Below are 23796 nucleotides of genomic sequence, written 5' to 3' on the forward strand. Positions count from 1 at the left end.
TGGACAGAAGCTGTAATACTTTCATCTGTGCATGAATAGAAGGAATATCACAATAATCAACAAGGAGCATTCATCATCATCATCATCATCATCATCATCATCATCAACTCCTCCTCCTTTTCAGCATAAGATAATTTAAACGTTATAAAAAAAAAAGCGACTGATTTGCATAAGTTGCAATAAGTTGGCTGTTGGAGACATGGTTTCACTGGCAACTATTATTCAGAGCTTGTCTTGTTAGACTGGCCGCTCTCGCAGCTCCCACCCATTAATATATCCAAATAGAAATATATACGTTTTTGTGCGCTGAACAACCTAAGCACAAGTTTCATAGAATAGCTGGAGCAAAGTTAAAGCAAATAAATGGTTTGATCAAGAAGACCGGAGCTGTAGGGAGTACAGCCAGTGTTGTTCTTAAAGGTAGAGTGCACAAAACCCACCTTTTTTGTGCACTTTTAAAAAAACTGCGCAGGCAGCCTGGATTACTTGCAGAGCACAGTAAATATTTCATCCAAGCTATTAGTTTTGTGCTCAAGAACTTGTACGAGTGCAAATAAATGCGAAGATTAGAAGGACACAATGCATTTCCCATACAGTTACGAAATTGGAACTGGCTTTTCTGCACAGACATACCACCTTTAATTCAGTAAGAACAATGGCTGACTAGTCTGCCTCCCAAGAGGCCCATACATGAAATAATGGTCTGGTAGTAATGGGATTGTATATTAGGCAAAAGTAGCAGATCACACTAAAATAAGTATGACCATGTGAGGCACGTACAGTTGCAGCAGGTGGAATGTGGCTTTGCTGGAGGGTATATTAATGCAAATAAATGTGCATTCATCTCTGGAAAAAAAATGGCTGTAGAAAATCTGCTGTCCACAGCTCCATTGTATTAACTTGGTGACCACAGTTTTCACAGTGTCTGTGTTGGTCGATCTATATGCAGTCCTCAGTGCAATGACTAATTTAAATTCAGAGTATTTTTATTCATTCTTTAAGCAAATCACAATTAATAAAACAGGCTTTCCCAACCTGTGGCTGTCCAGCTTTCAAAATCCCCAGGCAACTAAGCAGTTGTAGTCCAGCCAGATTGTGACAGGTTAGACATGTCTATTCCATAACAAGCTCTTCTGGCAAGTTACAGTGTGCAAATTCACCCCGAGGAACTCAGCATGCAATTGCCTTTCATGGGTAAAAATCATCGTTAATCAGAGTGGAAATTACATTGACACATATTTGTTGCATCTGTGGTTTGGGAGTTGCTAAATGATTATTTGGCAACACCTGGTTTAGGCATGCCATTGCATCATCAGAATCGCTTTAAGGAGACGCACTGCACACAGCTGACTGGAGATCATTATGCAGGATTCCATACATTACAGAGGTGGCTGTAGTTTAGCAACAGCAAATTAAAATAAGATGCCTAGTTAATCTGCAATATACAAGTAGGATATATTATTAAGACAGCCAATGTTTATATTGCATTGCATCAAGCAAGCCCATACATTATGTGATTTAGCGCAATAAATGACAACGGTCAATAAGCAGTTTTTGTACAGTTTGCATTCCTATTCTCAATGCACCCTAGAACTTTCATGCTGTTTAGTAAATGTCAATCCTACTTATATACAATACATATATTTTATATGAATGTGTAGCTATAGTTGCTATTTGCACACATATCTGTACCTCTACACATGTAGATATCTGTGTGTACATGTGTATAAATGATGTCGTTATGATAGATACAGGTAAATTTAAACTCCTCTGTATAAGAAGTTCCCTTTAAAACCACAGCCTCAAATGTTTTGGTCATTGTGCTAATCCCAACAATGTATTTTGCCTCAGAACTGATGGGGAGCAAATTTATGGGGATTTAGGACAGCGTCACTGCCCTGAATGGCTCCTTTATCTCAGGCCACACCAATGACACCAGCTCATGACCCCTATTTGCTCATTTCCAATCTTGTCAATTACTCTATAGTATGGAATATCACACCTCAATGACAAGATGTGTTTCTGGAGAGAGAGGCTGGAAGACAGAACCTGCAAAGGAAGTTTAACACCTATTGATTTATGATAAACAGGGCATAACACTAAGGTTAACCCTAAGACAGGCCCGGACTGGCAATCTGTGAGTTCTGGCAAATGCCAGAGGGGCTGCTGTAAGATGCCACAGACAGTCACTATTTATTGGGCTGGCGGGGGGTTGTTTGGGCCTCTGAGTTCTGGAAATGCCAGGGCCTTTTATGAATCCCAGTCCGGACCTGCCCTAAAATGTACGCAGCGTTTAAAATGCCCCATCGCCATGCGTCATTTTCTTTACATAGTAAAACCCCAGAAAAAAAATCTGACACACTGCCTTAATATTTGTATATAATGACAACAACAAGACTTCTAAGGATAATGGCACTAACAACACTGTGTCATGGCAAAGTCACCAAAATAAAATGTCAAGAATTTCCATCTATCCTCCTTCATATGGCACACATAACCGCCCAAACATGTACATCTCTTTGCTTTGGGGAAAATGATCAATTGGGTGTGATAAGAATAGAACTTTCCCCATGGGCAATTCCTGGAAATCATATTAGGCATATATCGGCCTCTCATAATTTTATACACAAGACCCTAATAATTACAGAATGTTAATTAACTCAGGAAGCAACAAATTTTAATATATGCCCACATTCATTTTTTAATCGCTTCATTATGGCAGTAAAATTTACACATGCTCAAATATATAGGTGTTTATAATTTGTTAGGACTGCAGCACATGGGTATTTTGGGTCACCAAAGCTGTCTTAATGAGAAATGAAATTCCCTTCAACCACCTCCCGTTCTGCTAAATGATACACTGCACTTCCATTAAGCTCCATGATCATTGATTTACCCACTAACCTAGCAGAATATTTTCTTAAATTCTGTTTTAAAAGTGGGTGACTTTGAATACATGTCAACAAGATTTATCAACATGTCAATTCAAAGCACAGCCTTCAAATTCTTGGTGTATTGCTAGTTTCTTAGACTGAAGATTTCTGTAAACTACAACTAATATCTGCTGGAACAGAAGTTTAGCAAATCAAATAAAAGATGAAATATGCTTTCATAAATATCCAGAAACTCTTCTTGGCTCATTCCTCTGCTGAATACAAACACTCCTAGATTTTTTAGCAGTATATGTAAAACAACTGCATATTTCAAATTCTTTTAATTTTAGTATTATAATCTACTAGAAAGTGGATAAAATGCATACTCCCGTGTGTTGAGAGTTGCTTTTAGTAATCTTAGATGTTTAGAATGAATGTTAAAGAGAAAAGTTTTCACCTCTCCTTCCCTCAGAGATTAATCACATTTAAGTTTATGTATATTTTTCTTCTAATATACATAAACCATGAACATCCTATAAATTATATCCATATAAATGGTGCTTAGTGAGGTCATTAGTTATAATCAATGCTTAGTAATGTAAATGTGTCACAACTACCTTGTGTATTATAATAGATAATGTACCCCCTTGTTGTAACATATAAGGATATTAGAAGTCATCTCGGAATTCCATGATGTGTATAAAAGCACCACCTTGGTGGCTTATAATATCCTTATATATTTTACAATAGGGGGTACATAATTCACTATATAAACATTGCATATTAAAGTCATCAGTTATAATTGGTACATGGTGATGTTATATGTTACATGACTCACTGTGAATTATAACCTGTTGTAAATATAAGTGGCTTCGGAGTTGGGAGAAATATAATATTAATATACAGGTATTTTATAACAAGTGGTAAATTATTCCCTATATAAGTTTTCACAGACAACATTAGCTTTGATGAAATCACAGCTACTTCATGTTGCTGGATTACATAAGAAGTACTCCATGCAATAAATTTCTTTGCAGTCAGATTTGAGTTCTGTCTGTAATCAGAATGTGGGCAGGTGTGGAAAGCTGTTTGAGTTTACACCAAACTGCAAGAAAATCACTGTACTTCCTATGTGATCCAGAAAATCTCATTTTGTTTTGTTCTACTAGAATCAGATGAAAACCAACAAAATAATCAAGCCTAAAACATAGCAGCATAAAATATTCATGTTCATTATTTTTTTTTTTTTTTTAAATTCAGGTAAGTGGTAGTTGCCAGTTAAATGCAACCAAGTTTAACTCCATATAAACAGAAGCATCAGTAGCCAAAAAAATGATAATATATGCTTTAATTTTAGATCGATTACACACATACAGTATATTTAAATATTAACTAGTATTACTGTACTAGATCTTATCTAAAGAGAATGAATACCTTTGCAAAGACTAACAACAAAGCTGCAGCTATAGATATCTGTAAAATGTCTGGGAAAGAATTGACCTCTGCCCAGAATAAGCTATGTATATTTAGAAAGAACAAAAAAAGCCCCAAACAAATTGGGTCTATTTGTGGTTTCTCTTTATTCTAGAGCAATTTTAATCATGTATGTCCTGATTGAGCAAATTAAAGTAGACATAAATGATCCAGAATTTTTTTTTTTTACAATACTGCAGTAGTCATAGTGATTTATAGTAGACTGCTGCATAATAAAAGTTGTTAAAAACAAATTTTGGTGTGATGAGGGTGCACCATTTGTAGCCTAGCAGCAGATATGACCTACCCTCAAACTGCAGTCAATTCCCAATACAGAATAAAAAAAAAAGCAATCATTTTGCATTGTGTCCATGTTTACTGCGAACAGGAACAAGTTCTGTGAGTCAGAGCCATCATTAATTCTATTCAACAGGGAGAATAGCATTCATGCTTAAACTGCCAGGCTGGCTTTTGGAATCCTACTTCCATATAATATAACAAGGAGGATACACAATTATATTCAATGATTTTGTAACTACTGAGTTGTCAATGTGGGACTACTGCTACTAACAACTGCACAGGGTAGGCAGCAATTATTTCAAATGACTGTAATTATGCTGCAAGTTTTCATGAATGTAAATGATTTTTTATAACATATTGGTAAGATAAAAGTGATTTTAAATTGGGTAAAATTCTCATGTCCTTTCAACTATTCCTAGGATATTCAAATCAGACTAACACTAATTAAGTAGGCCTTCATGTGAAAGATGTATAGTATTACATGATTTTGCATTCTTAAACTGTATTTAAACCAAAGAAAGGGGGACCATTCATAAATGTCTTCCAATCCACTCCCCAAAAATATCTTTTATAACCAAAAGGGTTTTAATGGCACACAAGGTATAGAGTTGCAAAAATCAAAATGTCTGCCACAAGTTTCTTCCCATTGTACATGTTGCCCCAGCCCAGACCAACAACGTGGTCTATTTTACTTGCCATGGTCTGTTAGGCTAATGCCAGACGTGGCGTTTGGCGTATATTTTCAGCAGCCAAAAATCTCTTGCCGAAAATAGCACCATCCGCCTCCTACCTGTGCCTGCAACCGAATGAACAAAATACGCTCGGGTGCAGGCACATGTAAACGATATCCGCCAAAAACTGCGAGACTTCATATCTTCGGCTGATTATCAGCTACATGTGCCTGCACCTGAGCGTATTTCATTCATTCAGGTGCAGGCACAGGTAGGAGGCGTATGGCGCTATTTTTGGCAAGCGATTTCCGGCTTGCCAAAAACATACGGCAAACGCCACAACTGGTATTGGCCTTAGAGCTGCTCATTATCAGCAGAAATCAAAAGCAACATATTAAAGGAAAGGCTAATAAAGAGTTTCACACACAATTCCTTATTATAAAAGGCAAGGCATTGCAGAACAGTGGGCTGCTATTTCTGGCTGCTTGACATCCTGTCCATACTTCTACACCAGCCATAATGTAAAAATCATAGAATATGTTTATTATCTATTGGTGATCAAAATGTGTTTTCTTGTACTTTATATACATACATATTTTATGATTTTTACATTTTACTTCTCTTGGGAAAAACACCCAGAATGTGGAATATTTCATTTGCAGGAAATTACAAATTCAGATTTTAAAGAGATGTTCAGGTACAGTAAGGGATACTTAAGGGTACAAAACACAGCAAAAGTGGAGGGCAATTAGGAAACAGTTATCCATCCACTGAGACAGTGAATGGGCCTTAAGCAAAGGCAACAGCTTTACTACATAATCGCTCAATATGACTCTCTCTAGAATCTGCTCTAAAGACGTCTGCTACATTCAAGACCTTGAAAATATAACAGATTTTGCTTTAAAGATAAATACACATATAAAACATCACTTTGCCTTAGGGGTATATTATCCCTTTTTATGGATTAGAAATATAAAAAGCAATGCTTTCACAAGGCGAAGCTTACTGTGTAGTTTCCATCATCAATCTGGTGTTAGTCCTTTCATATGCTATTTTAGCAATCTGCTTAAATGGATACATCAGCACATATTTCATATATTTTTCTAATTAAAATGTACAGAGGTGTTGCTTGTCCTTTGTATCTTCCGTATGGTCCATATATACACTAAACTCAATTTTTCTGCTTTAGTTCAAGAAATTAGGATGCTACCCAAAGAGATGCTGTCCCTTGCAACTTTGTTTCCTGCCTTCATTAACTATGCCTTTGGCACCTGGTCTATGGCTTTAGGACTAAAACATTCACTGATGGGGGGGGGGGGGGGGGGGGGGTGGGTATAGGAGCTGTCAGAGCAAGGACCACATCAATGAGCTGATGCAGTCGCCATCCGATGGGAGAATCAAACCTGCCCGATTGACACCTGGCTGATTTTTGCCCAGATATCGGTCAGGCAGGCCCATTAGGGGTCCATACACAGGCAGATTGTTGATTCGAGTCCTTGTATGACCACCTTAGGACTGACCATAGGATTGCAGATAACCAAGAATGAGAAGGTCAGCCAAAAAAAAAAAAAAAAGTTTCCAATTTTCCAAACAGATACCAAATTATTGCAGGCCTGCAGGTGTTGGGCAGTCGTCATAACGGCTACCAATATCAGTTAGTAGATGGCCAGCTGGGTGTATTTGCCATATATTGCACCCCAAACCTAAGCACAATAAAAGGGAAGGGGTGAGCACACTTGTGCTATAGCAAACATTTATCAATTCTGTACATGACGTGTACTGCTTCTTTTCTTGCTCTTCAGTTGCAAATCAGTTAGATATCAATTGGTCAGGTTTAAAATTTCCCTTGAGTGAGTACTGAATCAGCACATTGATTTAGTTTACTCCCAATGGATCTCTGCATGCCCCAATTATCATCCCAAATCTGAATCATTCCTGAATCATCCCAATCTGATGCACTGTGCTGGTGGTCAAATTAGATAGAGATCCCACATCTGGCAACCTTATCAAATGAGCAAATCTTACCATGTATGCCCAGCTTCAGGCTAACTTCCATGTCCATGATTACTTAAGTGTCCTAGCCACTTGCCATTTACATAACAGAACCACCGACCCAGTGCACTCAGGGCAAGTTTTGGCTAAAAAGTGCAAACACACCATCCACCAACTTTTTCCTCCCTCTGCTTCTAGATTAGACAAAGAAAAAAACCTACTGTCTGCAGGCAGTTTTTATAACTATGAGCCAATGCAGGTGGCTTTTTATTTAAAAATAAATTTGAAAATAAGAAAAGGTTAAAAACTTTGTAAAGGATTAACCAACCAGGCCAAATGTTGCCTCCGGGCTTTCATTCTTACTGTAATTGCAGCTATATTTACATATTTCTTAAAATGTCATCAGTCAACTTTTAAACTAGTGATACCAACCTTTCTGGTCCCAGGACCTTCAGTTTACACAATAATGTTTACTTAAATATAGAGAAAAAGAAAAAAAAAAAAAGGTTACTGCTCTGTACATTCAACATTTAAAGATAAACAAAAGATCAAAAGAAAGGAGCACACATCCAATATTCAACACAAGCCTTAATTGAAATATTAAAGAAAAAAAAAAAAACAACACAGATACAACCTCCAAAAATCTTAATTGGAAATTAAAAATTTTGCTAAAATACAGCAATTTTTTATGAGAAAAAAATCCACCACCTAAAAACTTTCCTACACATTGAAATAATATAATTCAGTAAGTTATTTTACAATGTAAGTGCTATTGAAAGCAATGTGTGCTTATATTATGTAGCAACCAGCTGATTAAAACTGACCTAAAGGAGAACCAAGTTCTGTTACATTGTTTTAAGAGTCACACCCTGAGAACAAAAAGGTATAAACAAAAACTGATTTCAACTTCTATTATATTTACAACTTTAAAAGCATTGGAAATTTCTTAAAATTTCTTTCCAAACAAATAAAAGTTGTTGGGTGGAAGACCCCATTTGACATGACCATGCCTGCGGGACATATTTAAATACGGCCTAAGGGTAAAAGATGCTCTAAATGAAGTAAACATCTAAAGCAGTTGCTGAACCACAAGTTACAAATTCCCCAACATTCCCCTGGATGTACTGACAACTGCTCAAAGTCAAAGATAGAAGATTGGTCTGGAAAACCTCTGCAAGGTTAAGAGTGAAGACTTTGAAGGTAAAAAAAAACAAACAAAAACAAACTATAAATATAACCAAATAATTTACAAGAACCTTCAGTAAACTTGGTATTTTAGGACTCCAGCACCCCAGTGCTTTCTAACTGAAAACAGCTATGTGACTATTATCCTGATATCCAAGTTGTCACCAACAAGCCTCACAGATACGTACAGTGCCAGAGCCATTGTGTTCAACAGTCAGACCAGGGTTTCCAGCTGCCAAATGAAACAATCTATCAACATATCACATTGAGGGAAAGAGATATACCTTGCAGTGATCACACATTTCCCCTGCATTGCACATACATTTGACATTCATGGTACAGAGCATTATATATAGACCTTTTATGCAAAGACATTTCATGAAGAGGGATAAAACACCAGGCTAGTGTAACCCACCAACACCAAAAAGTCATACAGACTTCAAATAAATGTGTATTTACTTTTACCCAGGAAAAACCCACAGTATGTGCAGGATCCTATGGGTGTGTTTACCGACAACAATGACATCTGACCCTAGCTCCTCCATAGCCGCTGACATACCCATTGCATTCTAAATGGCTTATCAGTAATTTGCTATGCAAATGAAGCCCTGGAGCAACGCATGTCAGCTTTCCCAATTACACAAGAGATCATTTCTAGAAATAATATTAGAACAGCTGAAGCACATGCATCCTTCTCACAAGGGCAACTCATTGAAATATTAAGGTTCACAGATCCTTAAGCATCTTATGGGCATCACCATCACATAGCAGCACAGAAAATGTGCAAGACTAATCTTGGCAGAGGTTAAACATGACTCAGTTAAAAGGCAAACTGTAAACTCTTTCCTGCCCAAGATCAATCCCAGTTCAAGGGGGGAGGTTAATTCAATTGTATGTATTTTCCCTAAGCAGGAGCAACCAGCGCCAGTTAAAACTGTAAGGACAGCACATCTGTGTCATCCATTAGCCAACAGATGGTGCTATGTGTCCCATTAGCTTCACTCGATAGGACAGGCAGCCAGGAACGCTAAGCATACATACAGAATGGAAGCATCAATCCTGCTGAAAGTGAGGGGAGGACCAACAATGGCTGGAGAGCCACAGGTTGAATTCCTTGCACAGGCGATGCTGGGTGTTGTACATAAGCATTCCCAGGCGGTGCTGTACAGTTACTGGGCACGAATGAATGGCACCGAGCTGCATTATGACTGCCAATAAATGCTGAGCCCCCTTTACATCATACAAGTTTGCAGGTGTGTGCAGCACTGATGGGCGCTCTCCCTAGGGACAAATACACTGGGAAATAACGCCCCATTCAGGGTACACGTCTTCAGACAGCCAGTGGCACAAGCACACAAACTACTGTGTATTTGCCTGTATGAAGGCGTGTGAGTGGAAGCTGCCATACTGATTGCTGTGCTAAGATACCGCACACACATCCAATGGAAGAAATATTCTGACATATTCCTCATACATGTAATGTAAGGAACAGATTCCCCTTTACCATGATGCTGCTACCCTCCCTCCCTCCCTCCGTCCGTCCCAGCATGCTGCAGCCCGCATGCCTCTTCCCGGCTCCCAGAGCCCCGCTTACCTTGCGTGTTGTGCTGGTTGTTCTCCATGACACAGGGGTCGGCACTGTTCAGCTCAGCCAGTCTCCGGTTAGTGGCTGTCAGCTCGGCTCGAAGGTTGGTCACCTCTTGGCTGGCGGACTGAATGGCCCCATCTATCCGCAGAGCCAGCTGCTTGTTATCTTCCATCATCTTCAGGATTTTGGCCTGAGGAGAGACGGGACAGAGAGCAGCATGGTGGGTAAGTGCAACTCCGGAGCCGGGGAGAGCAGCGTGCTGCACGTTACCGCCTAGCGAGTCCCCCCAGTGAAGGAATGAAGAGCACTGCGGGAGACACAGAACGAAGAACCGCCTCACCGAAGGACATAGCGCACAGCCAACCTGACACGCTCTCTTTAAATGGAATCTACCACCCTCCTCTGATCCGTAGGGGTGCGCGCTATGCGCGCTGGTTAAACTATGTTCGCACGGAAGCAGCAAGAGTATAACAAATCCCTTATCAGTAGTAAAAGAAGGTAGAAATAACAAGTTACTTGCATAGCCGATACTATTTTATTGTCCGCGATTCGCAGCTTCTACTCTAGAAGGATGCGACCCCCTTCCTTTTTTTCCTTTTGTATTAGCACCTTCCTCTTCCCTTGTAAATCACAGCTACAAACTCGTGAGCGCAGTTCTTGGCTTCGTTTCCCTGTGTTCATTATTTATTCAATGCCGAGTCCCCAAGACAAACCATTTCCCATGCTAGGGCGGGGGGAGCAGAGGAACCACAAAGACCTAGGGGGGCACTGAGATGTAAAAGGGAATGAAGAGACAGAGCCGAGGGGCAATGGGCATGTTTCAGTCAGTGTCTGTTTATGGATACCTAGCTGTGCTGAGCGGGAACAATTGCATTTGCACGATGTGGCACTAATGGTATCACTGTACCAGGACAGGGCTCTAGCGAGCAGTTTGTAGTGCAGCATGTGTGGGATAATGCGGCCCATTAGTACACTCCCATTAGTACTCTCCCATTAGTACACTCCCACCCTGCACCCCTCTCTGGGCCAAGGAATGTGGGAAGAGCTCTCTAACTTATGGTACTTTCTCATGAGCAGACCAACTTCTTGTATGGGAGATGCTCTCCTGTATAGCAGGGGTTTAAATTGCAGCCCCACAGCCGTTTGAGATGTTACTCTACTTACACAAATCTGAGCAAATTTACATTGTATATTAAACACATTTCATGTCAGTGCTCTAGAAAGCTGCCTTGCTGACTTTAGAAACAATGTAGCAGACCTGCTTTAGGTTGAGAAAAGCTGACCTGCTACATTTTTTTCAGTCAGAACCAGGAAAGACAAGGGACAAATATTACATTCAATTCTAGTTACATTTACAAATAGCTGAAAGTTGCTTGGAATTGACTTTCTTTCTTAAGGCAAAACATGTTTTTGGAGTTTACATCCCCTTCAAGCAACTGCTAAAACATACTTTTAAAAATTACATATATGTTTGTATTACAAATATTTTAGTTACAAACTATATAACTAGTTTCAACTTCCTTTTTACAAGGTGACAAGTAAAATAGCAGAGATATATAGATGAGGCATGGTTACAAAACATTAATAAGCAGGTGTGGGGGCATCATACAATGCATTCATTGGTTATACTCTAACAGTGCTCATTCTAGTAATTCCTTTAAGAGCTTGGACAAACATAATAGCCAAAGTTATAGTGATCATAGGATCTACAGATTAGTGTAGGTAAGAGTGTATATAGTTTATATATGTGAGTGTATAGATAGCAGTGGCGTAACTATAGAGGAAGCAGACCTGACGGTCGTGGGGGGACCCAGGCTTCTGGTACTGCGTTCTCTATTGCTGAAAAGAAGTGCTCCATCTCCAGCCACTTTTTCTCAGTGTGGTGCGAGTGTTAACTCATGCATTAACTAAACCCATAAATATATAGTACAATGGCTATTTACAGGATAAATAGCAACAAAGCATGAAACACATTTAATAACACTGACAGGCATATAATTTGCTTCTGAGCTTTAAAAACATTAAAGTTGCAAAGAGGACTAGCTGTGGGCTTATAAGGTTTGACAATTCAGTCAGTTACCACCATTGGTCCATGTGTAGGCTCCTCAAGAGACAGTTCTGGCAGTCCAGACTAGTTCAATGTTGGTCTGCAAAGGTAAATATTCTTGTTGATTGAGACCTACGTGTGGTTGGGAAATCAGATCAGCTGACAGAGGCGGTGACAACACCTTTCTCACATTTCCTGGGAACAATAGCTTCCTTAAAATCTGGAAATCTTTGTGATTTGCCCAGTCACATATGATCAAACACTGATAGGCTGCCTGGTAGGATGGCTAGGAAACTGATAAATGTGTAGCTACCTACTGATTGCCCTTGCTGCACTGGCGTTCTTCCTGGGATCCCCTGCAGTGGATCTTTAAAGATCAAGGAAGAAACACAGCCTGTATTCTCCAGTGAGGTTGTACTCACTCTGATGCAGTTTGGCCACCTGCCTTTGGTGCTTTCATGTATAAAAGAAAGAGAGATGTAGTTGCACAGCAACTTCCTCTTCCACTTAGCAAAGGCCCATTCCGTGTGAGAGAGTCAAGTGTAACCCATATTATATTGGAACTAGTTTGGAAAGGCAGTTATTGAGCTGAAATAGTGTTTACATGAATTTAAAGTTGAACTACCTGGATGACTAACATCAACTGAATGGCACACTCTCTTAATTGGGGCCTTTGCAGCTTTTGAGGAAGCTAATATTAAATGAACGGCGCACACACAATGAATACAAGAAGAAGCACTTATAGCTGGCTCGGTGGCAGGGGCCCGCCAGAATATCCCCACATATGTGAAATCTTACTTTGAGAGATTTTCTTCCATGTTTATGGGGACCCTGAAATGATCTGCTGTAGAGCCCAGTGACCTTTGCAACAGATGTAGCACAAAGCAATTGCAGAGTCTCCAGTAAATAAAGCCCACTTGTACAATGTTCTATAGCTGTTAAGGTTATTGATGTTGGTTGTGACCAGGAACACTTCACCCTGTAAAATTTAGCCTAAGGAAAGGGAGGAGAGGAATAGTACTGGCATCAAATTAAGGTCAAATAATTGGGTAGACTGGAGGGCTTGAGCTTTGGCCCATGGCAAAGTCTGGTATCCTGCTGGGACAGTTTCATTCTGGATGCACTGCAAGCCCTGTAGGAACAAAATCTAAATAAAATCTAAATAATGGCACAGACTGTGAGTAAGCATAATGAGTAACACTGACAGTACTGTCAGCAATTAAGTAAATCATAAAATTAATGGCATGATCTGCGAATGGATCTGCAAATAATCATACTGAAGAACCATCATTCACATGTCAAAAGGAACATATCTTGCAAACCATACTTAAGATTCCAGGTCCTACATAGTAACATAGTAAGTTAGGTTGAAAACAGATTTAACAACCTGTTAGATTGCATACTTAGTTACCTAGCTCACCTATACCACAGTGAATATATAACTGCACATATAGTATTATAACAATCTATACACAGTTACAGGGGTGCATATTATAATTCACACCATCTTTATTTTAAATAGTAACTAACTCAAATTTTATTAAATTTTTCATGCAACAACACATTTATATACTGTTCTGGGAATCTTTTGCTTCAGTTTCCACTACACTACCACTAGGGGGAGACACAAACAGAATAAACATGGATGAATAGCCAGGGAATAGTGAGGGACAGAAGGGGTGGCAATGGACGATAAAAGAAAGAAGGAGGGGTTCTGCAGAAGAATAGGGAAGGAGGGAGAAAAGTGTATAGCAGAAAAGAGAATTAATACAAGAAATAAAAGGAAAGGGTTGGAGAGAACAGAATAGAAAAGGTTGTGGAGACATAAAAAGTTAAGGAGGTCGAGAAAGGGACAGCTTGAAATAAAGGGTAAAAGCAGAATAGGAACAAATAGAATTCATGTTTTCTGTTCTGGGGTTGCTGTTGCTAGTCACAACAAAAGACCAGTTGCTCTGATGCTGTAAAGCAGCAGGAGGGTATGGAATGGTTTTATCATAGTATTTCTGTGATAAAGAAATATGTTGTAGGCTATTTATTCTATTTCAAACATGCAGCACAGATCACAAGATCACACTCCTTGCAGGCCTGTGGCTGCAGCTAGAATTAGGTGATACTGTATATATTGGTAAATTTTATCTTTAGTAGCTTTGGAAAGAAAATATTATGAAAGCAAGTGCAAGTCCTGCATTCCTGGGATCCCTTTGCCTCTATGTCTCTCATGAGGGAGCAACCGAAATTTAGCACAGGCCTCCTTAGGATTACTAAAACAGAGGATTCTGAAGGGAGTCCTTTCTACTCTGGTCTTTGGAGTGTGGGTTACTGCAGACTGCTCTCCAGAGCTGGCATGCAGGCTGCATCTGTATTCATAATCAAAAATACCTCTACCCTGATCCTGGGGCTGATACATAATTTGGTTATATAAGAGGGTACAAACATGACAGTACAAGAGAAAAAAATCTGTAAGAGTAAGCCTTAATGTGGAAGGCCAAAATTCTCCATTTTATCAAAACAGTCTCTGAAAACCTACCTGGTGGAAAAAGCACCTGTAATTTCTGTGAGGCAACGAGGTCATACTTAGGGTGTAATGCACAGTTTTACCCCACTTATAGAAGTTGTGTGTCTTTAAAACTGGTTTGCCTGCCTAGTTGTAATATACAGCTCATGTATGCAGATAAATTTCAGGCTTTCACAGTAAAAGAGGAATGTTATTTTGTTGGTATATGTAATTTCCCGCAAGAAGAGCAGCAACAATGCAGTTTGTGCAATTGGGGGGTGGGTGTTAGGCTTATTATACTGCTGAGTGCTACCAGGCAAACAGAAAGGGTCAGCTTCTGCTTCTACCCTGTTTTTGTATATCTCTCACTTAGTACAATGAGTGCATTGTTTTCACTCATGCATTGATTCTTACAAATGTGTGACATTTACAGACCCAGATAAAAACACAGAAAAATATTGTTCTTATTGCATTTCTCATTGCTTTTAGCTAAATTAATCTTAGTGTTATTTAAATGGCCCAAAATAAATGATTACATATTTCCCGAGAGTAGGTTCACACTGCATTATAAATGGTAAGAGAGGAACAAATAATTATTTAACTCTGGTGCTTTCTTTAAGCTTCTCTGAACATTTTTCTGCATCTGCTTGCTGTTAAAGCTTCACCTTGTGTGAAGCTCAGCTCTTCTTTTACTGCCTGGCCACAGCCTTCCTTACTGTGGTATGATAATCCAACAATGTACAGAATGTAGTGTCTCAGAGGGTATAGTTTGGCATCACTGGGGGGCATGGCCAATCAGTAATGACCAGCAGCAGCAACACCCTCAAACTGGCTATACTTTTCAAGATCTGCACATGAGGGAATCATTGCCTAATTTATCCCCTCATGTTGTGGGCTAAATGGGCCTGATCCAAGCCATTCCATTTTGTATATTTCTCATAAGTAGTATTTGTTTTCCAAATTAGCTGAGAGAAATTAGTGCTGTAAAGCATGAATTAGAAAGAGGTCAATTAAATTAAGTGTCTAGTTCTCCTGGCTGTTGTTGGCCTACAGTTTCTATAGTGCTTTTACCAACCAAAGGCCCTCCAGACTGGAGGTTGTCAACATGGCACTTGAACTTGTAGTTCAACAACAGATGTTGGGCTGTAGGCTGACCATCCATCTCCATCAGAAATAACAATATAAAGTGGTTGTACAGTTCTGCTGATTATTTTAGTTTAAAGTAATGGGTTTTGCAGTGTTTACCTTTGAAGTTACAGTCACAGCTGATTAACCTTTCCGCCTGACTGAGTCTACACAGCAGGTTTGTGTCAAAAGGAAAATTAACCTTATTTCTACCTTTCATTTATTTTCCCTAAATAGACAGTAAAGTATGAGCGCTTGTTGCATGCACAGCAAGCCCCTTCTCTATCTGTTTGTAAATAGACCAATGAGGCCATATTGTTTGCTGAGCTAATCTTCAAAAGCTTTAGGTTTCAAAAAACAATGAAACTGAAAATGGGGAGTGCTTGTGAGGAAAATAAGAGCAACATTTTCCAAGATAATTTGTATTCTCATGTTGGGCAGTGTAATGTTGTTCAATCCATACCTGTACATGTTTATTCTAATATGCATTTTCTGTTTAGCACCGGGCAGAGTATATGGAAAGATTGTAGACAGTGGAAAGGGAACAAAGAAAGTGGGTAGAACTGCTAGGAATAAAAGCACATTTTCTGCAGTCTGACATCTATGTGTGGATCTTATAGTTCTGCTATACCCTGTGTAAAGTCATTGCAGGCAGTATATCATCAACCATTGATATCAACAAAAATATTTGCAGAAGAATGTTCTAAGGACAGGAGTTTTGCACTCCAAAACTTTTACAAAGTTCTTTATGTCATTCACATCACTCCCTTTCCCAGTGGAGCTAATTACACTCACAAACATACACACTCACAAACATACACACACACGCACAACTTGAATACACTATGGTAAATTTCATCTTGAGCCAATTAGCCAGAAATTGAGTACCTGGAAGAAATTCACACTGGCATGAGTTGAACATGTAAACTCTGTGCAGATAGTGCTCTGTGCTCTAGTGAAATAAAACTTATATATGTGAAAAAACATATGAAATCTTTGTCACAATAATCATAAACAATTATCTTTTTAATTCTTAAGTTCTTCTCTTTGACCTTTACTATTTAAAGTAAACAAGAATAACAAGTAGCCTTTGATTTATTAAAGGCACTCTTTGTGATTTTCATTTGCATTCAGAAGCATGAGTTCTCAAAAAATTCTTAACACTTTCCTATTTGCCATGCGCCTAAGGGGGCACATTGACACATTTTGGATGACTGCCCTGTATGTTTAAGTCAGACAGTGAGACATTGTCCCAATACTTTTGTACATGATAGCCAGAGAAAGATTAGGGATGCTAAATCTTCCCAAAAAGAAAACAACTGCCATATATATATATATGTGTATATTTTTATTGATAGTTTTCCCAAACATAATTTTTACTCTCTTCCTCTGCATGCCACTGTGGCTGAAATCATGCTGTAGTTCCCTAGGCCTGAATTGCATTTCAAGATGAGCATGTGAGATTGGTCCAATTTTATTTCTGGATTTTATACTTGGTGGTTGCTCTTCTCCTCAAATATATCATATCCAGCTTTTCTAATTTCTCATATCATATTTATAACTATACTTAACATTCTGCTGTTCTTGTTTGCTGTTGTGTTCATAACAAGTGTATGCTTTAAATCCCATTTGGCATTCAAACACATTTTCTGTGCTTTAAACATTTATGATGTGCATGCACTTGCTGCTTCACTTGGTTTCCTCGATAGGTACAACATAGTGTATGAACCATAAATGTATCATATTGGTTGTTGTATGCCTTAGAGTCATATGAATATCAGTTTATTTTGCAGAGGAATATCTTAAGGAGAAGATTGAAAGTAATTGTTAAAATGTCCACATCTTTAGCCGAGGGGCAATTAAATATTTTTGCATGAATGTGTCTACACTTTCTAATTCAGACTGTCACCAAGTTCCTAATAAACTGCAAGTCCTTGACAGAGAAAATATGTACATTTTATTTTCCAAATAAACCCCCTGCCCATAGTGCATGGTCTTGTTTATTGGGGACCAAAGATCCATTGCTTTAAACATTGTTTTTTCTTAAGGACATATAAAATATCATGGTTATGTCTAAAGGCAGCCATACGCAGGTTGACCCTGCAAGATATCTAACCAATCATCCCACAGCTGGATGGGCAGATACCATACAAAGGGGCCATACAAGATATGGCCACCTTTCTGTTGTTCTGCTCATCAACAACTCATCACTTACTGCAGTTTTGCTTACTAAAACAGCAGTAAGTGAGGAATTGCTGGAGCCTCTTCGATTCTTTGTATGCCAAGTCACTATTTTCTGAGAAATATGTTGTATTGGTGGATTCAGTTTTCAGACCTGCCTGATAGGTTAGATGACTGTTATTCATACCATATCAAGATTGTTTGGCCAACATAAATGTATTTTAAACTGTATTTCCTTTTGTAAGATTTTATTGAAACTTACCCCATTATACCTTCCATTGGTCTATACCAGCATTCCACATAGTGGTGAGTGGGTTAAAAAATACCTGAGCCCCACCATAACCCTTGCATTTAAAACTAGCACAGGAAACCCTTTTTATAATCCAGACCTGTCAGTGAAATCCAGAAGGTGAGGTCCTGGAGCTCTAGACTCTAGACTCCAGAGCCTCACCTTCTGTAACATCACTGTCAGATCTGGATAATAAAAAGGGGTTTCCAGTGCTGGAGTGCAGAGGCCAGGCAGGAAGGGTCACTTTCATAGACTGTTCCAGTTTGGTCCATACAATGGGGCTGATTCACTAAAGATCGTTAACGCTTAACGCATAGTTTTATGCGTTAAAAAGTGTTAATTAAGTACCGATTCATCAAAGTAATTTTGCATGCGTTACTACTCATATCGCATGCGCAATAACCCCAATTATCGCAAAGCTTTATTTCCATCGCATTGCGATAATTATCTAATAGAAATAATACTAACGCATAATTCACAGACATATTTTACGCATTATAAGCATAAAATGTGGCGATAATTACTGTGAGACTTAACGCCTCCCAGGAGTAAGTGTTACTTAACAACATGGCAGCTGCTGATTGTCTGTGGTGACAAGATGGAGTTTGCAGTTGGATTTTTTCTGGAATCTGAAGAAGAGAATCAAGTATGTGTTCGCCTTAGAATGATGCATCCTAAAGTTTTCAGGGAAATGGTAATTTTCAGAACGGTAGTTTTCAGAAAGTAACGGTTACGTGCGTAATACCGTGTGCTAATATTGCGTGCTACGAAATAACGCATAAATATATCGCATGCTTTAAAATAATGCATAAATATATCACATGCTTTAAAATATCGCTTAAAAATCTGTCATCGCCTGATAAATAACGACAATAACATCGCTTCTTAATTCAGGCAAGTGTCTTTTTAGTGAATCGATCGTTAATTCTCAAAATATAAGAAGTGAAAATATTTTTAACTTAACAGTTATGCTTTTACTTACCACCTTATCTAAATGGCCTAGGTTGAGCCATTTGTAGTTTAATCATAGCTGAAATAGTTAAGGTGTTATTTATCCAAATTCATTCAGCCTAGGGGGCACATTTACTAACCCACGAACGGGCCGAATGCGTCCGATTGCGTTTTTTTCGTAATGATCGGTATTTTGCGATTTTTTCGTATTTTTTGTGATTTTTTCGGCGTCTTTACGATTTTTGCGCAAAAACGCGAGTTTTTCGTAGCCATTACGAAAGTTGCGATTTTTTCGTAGCGTTAAAATTTACACGCAAAGTCGCGCCTTTTAAGTTTTAACGCTACGAAAAAGGCGTGACTTTGCGCGCAAGTTTTAATGCTACGAAAAAATTGCGACTTTGCGCAACTTTCGTAATGGCTACGAAAAACTCGTGTTTTTTCGCAAAAATCGTAAAGACGCCGAAAAAATCGCAAAAAATACGAAAAAGTCGCAAAATGTTCGTTTCCAATCGGAATTTTTCCAATTCGGATTCGAAATCGTGTCTTGGTAAATCAGCCCCTAGGTGTTCTGCATTTTTTATGTGGAACTTCTTAATGACATATAGACATATAATGAGATGATCTTAACTCATTTTTACATTAGTAATTATTAAAAGTTTATTTGACATGATACTTTGAGTCCCTGCCTTTTAAAGTCTAAAATTATTTTTGGGTGGCAGAGCCACCGGGGTAAGTGACTTACCCCAGATCAAAACTAGGTAACATGAGAACTGAACTCAGGCTTTCCTGAATCAGATGTCAGAGTGCTTGCACTTATTTTCCCTCATATAATTATCCTTTTTTTATTATTTTTTTTAAATATTCACATTATTTGTTAAACATTTTATATATTTTAAAATGTATTCATGTTTGATTTGAATTTGCTTACTATCATAAATCACGTAGACTTATTTTAGAGGGAGAGAAAAGTAGGTGCTACTTGTAGCTGGCTGATGACTTAATGACATACCCTTTCATATAACCCTGGACCCGCATTAAAAGATGATGCCAATATTATTTACAAGATACCTCTATTGGGATAGCTTTAATTTTATTGATGTACATTTTTAATGTATAAAAGGAACAAGGCAGTAATACTACAAACTCTAGTGGCCGATATCTAAAAGAAAATGGCATATCATTCATCTGTGTCAGTATACCTATTTTCACCTTCCACATAGCTAGATAATTGCTATATCCTGAGGTTATATAAGATGTAAGAGCACAGGAACACTCTGCAACCAAAACATGTATTGAGTAGTTGGAAATTCACTATTGTGACCTCTAGAGCTGTTTTACTTCATTATTGTTTTGGCATGAAAAGCTTTTAAATATATTAACAGTAAAATATATTGCTGAGCTGTAAGAAGAAAAGCAAATGCAGGTTCTAACTGACAGCAATTTAGCAGTTTTAACTTTTGCTGGATTTATAATGTGTCCATTGTACAGGCTACAAAATGAATAATAATCCAAATTAATTTTTTAGACCAAGACATAAGGGGTGATTTATCAACGCTTGAATACAAATTTTTTCCACGATTTAATTTTTTTTGCACAAAAACTCACAAATTTGAATTATATTTTCAAAAACTGTATGCTTACTATATTTTCAAAAAGTAAGCATACATTCGCAGATTTTTAAACTGTGAATTTATTAGTAAAACAAAAAATTTAGCAAAAAACTCTCACAAATTCAAATTTTGATCAATAGGCCCTTTGTGTTTTAAGTGTTATAAATAAGGATCAAGTCCAAATCTATGGAGAAGATTTATCTGTCTATTTTTAGATGCATATTTATCAATGGGTGAGAGTTAATGACGAGCAATTTTATTCGCTGGAAAAGGATTCACAGTGAAATTTTGTATTTCGGCATCAGCAAATGTTTTTGAGAAAAGTGCGCAAAGTTCTGCTGTGGAAACTTCGCTGTTGAGTCAAAAAAAGTTGTGCATGCGTCAAAATGTTGCAGTTTCGTTCATCTTTCTTAAGTTTCCAAATTTTCCGGCAAAGCGGAATTACCAGGTACTTCAGTTGGCTAGTGCTAAGCCAGTACCAGAAGCTAAGAGAAGAAAAATAGCCAGACAGACAGGTATAGGATCTCTTATCTGGAGTCCCATTATCCAGAAATCTCCAAATTACAGGCAAGCCATGCTTCATAGACTCCATTTTAAGCAAATAATTTAAAATTTTTAATATGATTTCCTTTTTCTCTGTAATAATAAAACAGTACCTTTTCTTGATCCAAAGTAAACCATGGCCATACACGGGCAGATTTAAGCTAGTAGTTCAAGCCCTTCAGGCGCATTGGGCAGCTTATCTGACCATGTATAGGGCCCTCTGACAGGCCTAACCAACTAATATCTGGCTAAAAATTGGCCAGAGTGGGGAGGTTTGATTTTCCCATTTGATTAAGGACCACTTCAGCTTGTTGATGTGTTCCTTGGCCCCACGGTCTGTATTCCCCTTGATCTGGTTTGATTGTTTGACCCTAGGGCCAGATGATTGAATCAGCCCTGGTATCGCCAACCTTGCCAAATGAGTGGATCTTATAACGTATGGCCAGCTTAGGCTACATGAATCTGTATTGGTAGCAAAGCAATACTATTAGGTTTATTTACTGTAATGTTTAAATGTTTCTTGGTAGATTTGAAGGACATGTCAACCCCCAAAATACTTTTTTTGCCTAATATAATAAAACATAATTTTAAGCAACTTTGCAGTATGAATTTATTAAAACTTTTTTCATGGTTGTGTTGCTCAATTTTTTTTTCAAATTTTTATATGTTGCTCACAGGTAATAAATGCTTTAAACAGTGTTGCAAAGGTCAGTCTCCCCCAGTAAGACAAGTCTATCAGGTCAAGTCAAAGCCACCAGGGCAGAGAATAGAAAAGGACACTGCTTTTGATAGCAATTACATTTACAAACAACGTAAAAAACAAATTTGTAATAAATGTATATTGCAAAGTTTCTTAGAATTATGATTTCTTTTATTAGGCAAATATTTGTTTTTGGGTTAACATGGCTGTTAAGGTATGGTGATACAAATTATGGAAAGATCTTTTATCTGGTCCTGGGCATGCTTGAACTCAGGGTCAGACTGGGTTGTCGGGGCACCAAGAAAAAACCCAGTGGGCCTCGGTGGCTCAGACCCGATCCCCAGACCAGACCTGATCACTTCCCCAGCCGCTGGTGTCCCTCCCCTGAAGCATTGAAAGTAAGTTTCACTTATGCGCTCAGGGAAGGATGTTGGGTGGGTGGCGGGGGGTTAGTTGGGGTGCGGTGGTGGCCCCTGTGGGGGTGCGGGGAACGCGACAGGGGCACCTTGGGGGGTGCGGGGCCCCAGTATAAACTGTACCAGTACTGCTTTAATAGCAATTATATTTGCACCTTTAAACCACTAATAAGGATTATTTTGTTTCCCACAGTACTGTGGCAGCAATTACTCATATATACGTTCTGCTAAATAACACTGTTTGCAGAATAACTTATGCCCATATGTTTTACTTAGTATTTAATTTCTGATATATAAATGTAAATCCAATTGGGAAGAGATTCTAGTTACAATAAATAAACAGATTGGAAAAACCATTTTTTCCTCTTTGTAAACAAATTACCCTTCTGCTGTAAATAAAGATATTGGTGGAAACCAGTTGGAGCAGCTCATTTATATTTAGCAAATGTGGATATTAGTTTAGTGCCGAGGGAGAGTCTTTGCCGGCTGCTTTTAATCTGGTCACTCTTGCATCATGCTGGGCATTCAACAGCACCATCTGTTGTGCACACACATAGAACATGCATCTTTGTGCCTTTGCTTCCACTAATGAAGCCAGGAATAAATCAATATTTTGGGTGGTGTCAGATTGTAGTATTGGCAGATTCCTTCTTTAAAAACATAATCTGCAGCAGAAGACATTCCTCACAGCCATCACATAAACATTGTCACAGAATACCATTCACTTACAATACCAGTGATCAAATGTTGGAGTAAAGCATAAAAAATGAAAAGCTTCAACATTCTAGCAGGCTTCATTTTTCATTGCTGAAACTATAAATTCAGCGAAACATGGCCGAAGGTTCCTTTCCTGTCAGAGATTTCTGCTGACCACCAAAATGTGACAGATATTAAAAATGCTCCAAATTCTACAAGGGCTAAAGATATGTACAGTGAGATCAGATTGAAAACCCACATTGGAAAATGTCTCACACATCAGCTTGTACCTCACATGGAAGAACTGCCTTCAGCAATAAAGCAATCGTGTGGCGCTGCAGTTCTAGATTTAGAGGCATCTCTGGTGACTTAGAGATTAAATGTCTAACCTCAAGAAAACTGCCAACAACAAGGTGCCTGCCTGCTTCTTTTTGTTTCAGAAATGCCAGCTACTAAACAGTTTTTTTGGTTTTAGGTGGAAATGTTTTCAATATGTATATAAAGGGGACAGATACTCATCAGCAAAAAGGTACAAACAAAATTGCTCAATGTGCTGTCCTGCACGTTTGGCAATTTATTTCAGTACTTCCCTGTGAGGGACAGCAGTTCTCCTCAGGCACTGTTGTGTTGGTAGCTAAGGGGCAGATTTACTAATCCACGAA

General features: G+C 38.4%; 1 protein-coding gene across 7 annotated transcripts in view; it reads right to left on the reverse strand.

Moving 5' to 3' along the window:
• The window catches only part of kazn (kazrin, periplakin interacting protein), a 218017-nt gene that overhangs the window by 106930 nt on the left and 87291 nt on the right, over positions 1-23796 (reverse strand). For 3 of the 7 annotated variants that reach the window (XM_031904690.1, XM_031904691.1, XM_031904692.1), the window contains exon 2: positions 10089-10272. In XM_031904690.1, coding sequence (XP_031760550.1) covers positions 10089-10272 — 184 coding nt within the window. 7 annotated transcript variants of the gene reach the window in all.

Source organism: Xenopus tropicalis, chromosome 7 (genome assembly GCF_000004195.4).
Source record: "Xenopus tropicalis strain Nigerian chromosome 7, UCB_Xtro_10.0, whole genome shotgun sequence".
Classification (NCBI taxonomy): domain Eukaryota; kingdom Metazoa; phylum Chordata; class Amphibia; order Anura; family Pipidae; genus Xenopus; species Xenopus tropicalis.